Genomic DNA, 3,051 nt, shown 5'->3' with positions numbered 1-3,051 from the left:
AAAAACCCTCCGAGTGTTTCGCGCCTTAGAACTTCCTTTCATCGCGTTGGGAGGGGCTCCTGAGAAACATTTTTGCCTTTTTGGCTATAAGTTAAGTGAAGGTGTAGGGAGATGCTTTGAGTCTTGTACTATTGGTTGGAGGATGCAGAAGCGTGATCAGCGGTTCCATCTTACTAGAGTTAACACAAGTGTTGCCTGACCTCTACCCGGCCCCACACCTTCTCTATTAGAGACTAGAATAAAACTGCAACTACTCGCATAGCTAATGAGGACTGGCCATATTCTTTGTTAGAGCTTCGAAGTTCTGACTGGGTCTAACAGGTCTTTCATCTCCATCCTCGGCCAATCCGCGTTAAGCGATGGATCTGGCCGCTCCCGATCCCAAGCCCATTTTTCTGCCAATTTGGGAGACAGCGAGCCCTCCAGCATTTGTAGTACATACTTGCCGAGCACTGGGAAGAACTTCCAGCCGTGGAACGAACCGCAGGTTGCGACGTATAGCCCCTCCGAGGCTGAGTGTGGCGAGATAATGAAGTCCGAGCTGGTCGTGAAGGCGTCCCTTTTCAGAGATTAGTCGGTCGTATGTTGTCATTGGGGTGCATTGACCTACCAGCAGATACGATGCTTCTCCAGCTTCCAGTTTGCCCCTTTGCTCCCGTAAAATACATTGTTCGCATAGCGGATGTCTTCTTTAAGTCTCCCAGGAACCTTCCACTGAGCGTAGTCCGGTTCCGGAGGCGGCATTGAAATGTGGCGGCCAGGCAACACTTCTTGAGTATTTTTGAATATCGTCTGTCCCCACCACTTGAGCTCTCTGCCGTCAGTCGGCGGAAGACTACCAATGAAGGGACCTATTTTGGCAGTTAGCTGCCGACGCAATGGGACACATCCAGGTGGCACAGTACCTGTTTTTGCAGTATACCCTTGAACACCCACAGGCATAGCAGCAAATCTCTCATATGTCTTGTCATCAAGTTGCGTCAGACCTTCCGTAATGCCACCCGCTAGGATCCTCGGTCCAGCCCGAAGATCAGTCAGACCACTACTCTCAGCACTCAACTCCAACAGTTTCGGTGTGAATGCTCCAGTGCAAAGGATAACATGCGAAGCTGACAAGGTCTCTCCAGTTGCTGTCTTGACTCCATAACAACGCCCGCGATCATCGAATTGCAATGTTGCAATTTCAGCTGTCACATATTTGACACCTAGTTCCACGGCTTTGCGAGTGATGGCCTGTAAACAATCTCCAGCAGCGGCCCAGCCACTGGTCTTGTTGACGAGCACCTCTTTGACACCAGTATAGTCAGCGTCGTCGAAAAGGCCGCCGTACATCTTACGGGCTTCGTCAATGGGCACGGCAGAAAGATCAGCATTCCGGCCGAGTTTCTTGTAGTTGTCGATGACATCCTGCGCGTATTCGCTGCGACACATCCAGTAGATCCCAGTCTCATGGAAGTACGGCTTCCAAAGCGGATCGAACTTGAAGATGTCTTGCGCTTCTAATCCCAGTTGGCAGTACACTATGTCATCGTAGTCGGCGCGCACCACCTTATTCCAGTCCCACGAGGCAGCCACGCGACTATCTGCGTCAAATGCATCCCGGTCAACTAGAGTCACCGATGCGTCAGGGTACTTCTTGATTAGATGATAGGCCGTGGACACTCCAAAAACGCCGGCTCCGATGATGATGTATGACGGTTTGCCTGAGGTCATCTTGAACATAGAGGACTCGCCTGGGAACTTGCTTTATGCACTCGGGGATGATCACAAGTTTATTACGCCTTCATATCTATATAGTCGGGCTTATGAGGAGATAGCCGCTCTCGGCAGTGGCGCTATGGGACACCGGGAGCTCCTATGCGGTAAAAAGGTAGGCGGTTATTATACCCATTAACAGAAAAGCCTTCCAGTGTGCCTCACGTGACAAACGATCCCAAGCGGCTGAAATAATTCAAAGCGGATAAGCCCGCTATTGCTTGTATTTCCTAGTGCTTAGGGCGAATTAAATCTGTCGATTGGCTCTAAGATCATCTCGCCTGTCAAAAGTTATCACGGGACTCGGCACCTCTCGCTGACAATACTATATCTAAAGTAGGACGCAAGTGTTGATGTCCCAGCGAGGAACTTGAGGATCGTCCGGTATATCGCAGGACTCGTGCCTTTGAGCTCCATCGTGACATGTTTCGTCACCGCCGCGCCGCTACCCGCTCTGTTGCGACCTGGTGGGGTAAGGCGAAGTCCGCTTTATAACCACCGTCCGTGCAAGCTTTGATGTCGAAGGCTTGGCCGTGTAACACTCGTGCGTCTGTAGGTATTGGTTTTCTAAGAGTAAACTCTCGAGCTAGCTACCGCGCGCGTTACTAATGGAGGAGCACAGCATTCCTAGTAAGATAGGAGATTTCGGCGGCTGGGCTCAGAAAGCTCCCCGTGAAATGGCGGATAGAGTCACCTTTTTTGGCTTAGGCCACGCGTAACTCAGGCACAAAAAGCTTCTCAATGGGGTATCGGGAAATTTTCCCACTTTGAGGCCTGGCAACCGAGACCCAGGCTATCCGCTTTCGAAGAAAGCTTAGATTTATTGCAATGCAATGCTCGTGCAACCCCATGTCTAGTAGACTTAAAGGACTAGAAGAAGAGCCGAGTACTTAGAGATAACTAAATACCTAGAAGTACTCTGTCTACTAGAGCTAAACGCTAGTATACTAATAGTAAAAGCCATGTATATATAAGCTAACTGATTTTGAAAATTTATGTCTTACTAACTCTAAAACACTATTATAAGACTTACTATTATTGTTATTATATTACTATTAAATTTTAACAGATTTCTTTTTTTCGAATAGTACTAAATATCTAAGCTTATCAAGAGCCAGTAAACTAGTAGTAAGATATAATATTAAGAAAATAGCTGTATAGTAGTATTTCAATAACAGTGCTTAGTATTACTATACTTGATAATACTTAAATTTCTACTATATCTTTCTTAGTAAAAATTCTAATTGCACTTAGGTTTTATATAGAAAAAACACTTAGAGTACTATGATAAATACT

At 47.2% G+C, this 3,051-nt stretch overlaps 1 protein-coding gene across 1 annotated transcript; it reads right to left on the bottom strand.

Moving 5' to 3' along the window:
* Positions 1-288: 288 nt before the first annotated feature.
* Positions 289-1,713, bottom strand: W97_07722 (uncharacterized protein; the record flags this gene model as incomplete). The annotated part of the gene is made up of 3 exons (XM_007785525.1): positions 289-559; positions 611-851; positions 906-1,713. The coding sequence occupies 3 exons, from the start codon at positions 1,711-1,713 to the stop codon at positions 289-291; spliced, it is 1,320 nt and encodes a 439-aa protein (XP_007783715.1).
* Positions 1,714-3,051: the final 1,338 nt, after the last annotated feature.

The sequence above is a fragment of the Coniosporium apollinis genome, assembly GCF_000281105.1.
Source record: "Coniosporium apollinis CBS 100218 chromosome Unknown supercont1.43, whole genome shotgun sequence".
In the NCBI taxonomy this organism is placed as follows: Eukaryota; Fungi; Ascomycota; class Dothideomycetes; genus Coniosporium; species Coniosporium apollinis.
The sequence above is the reverse complement of the archived record's forward strand: the minus strand, read 5'-3'. Positions and strand labels throughout refer to the sequence as shown.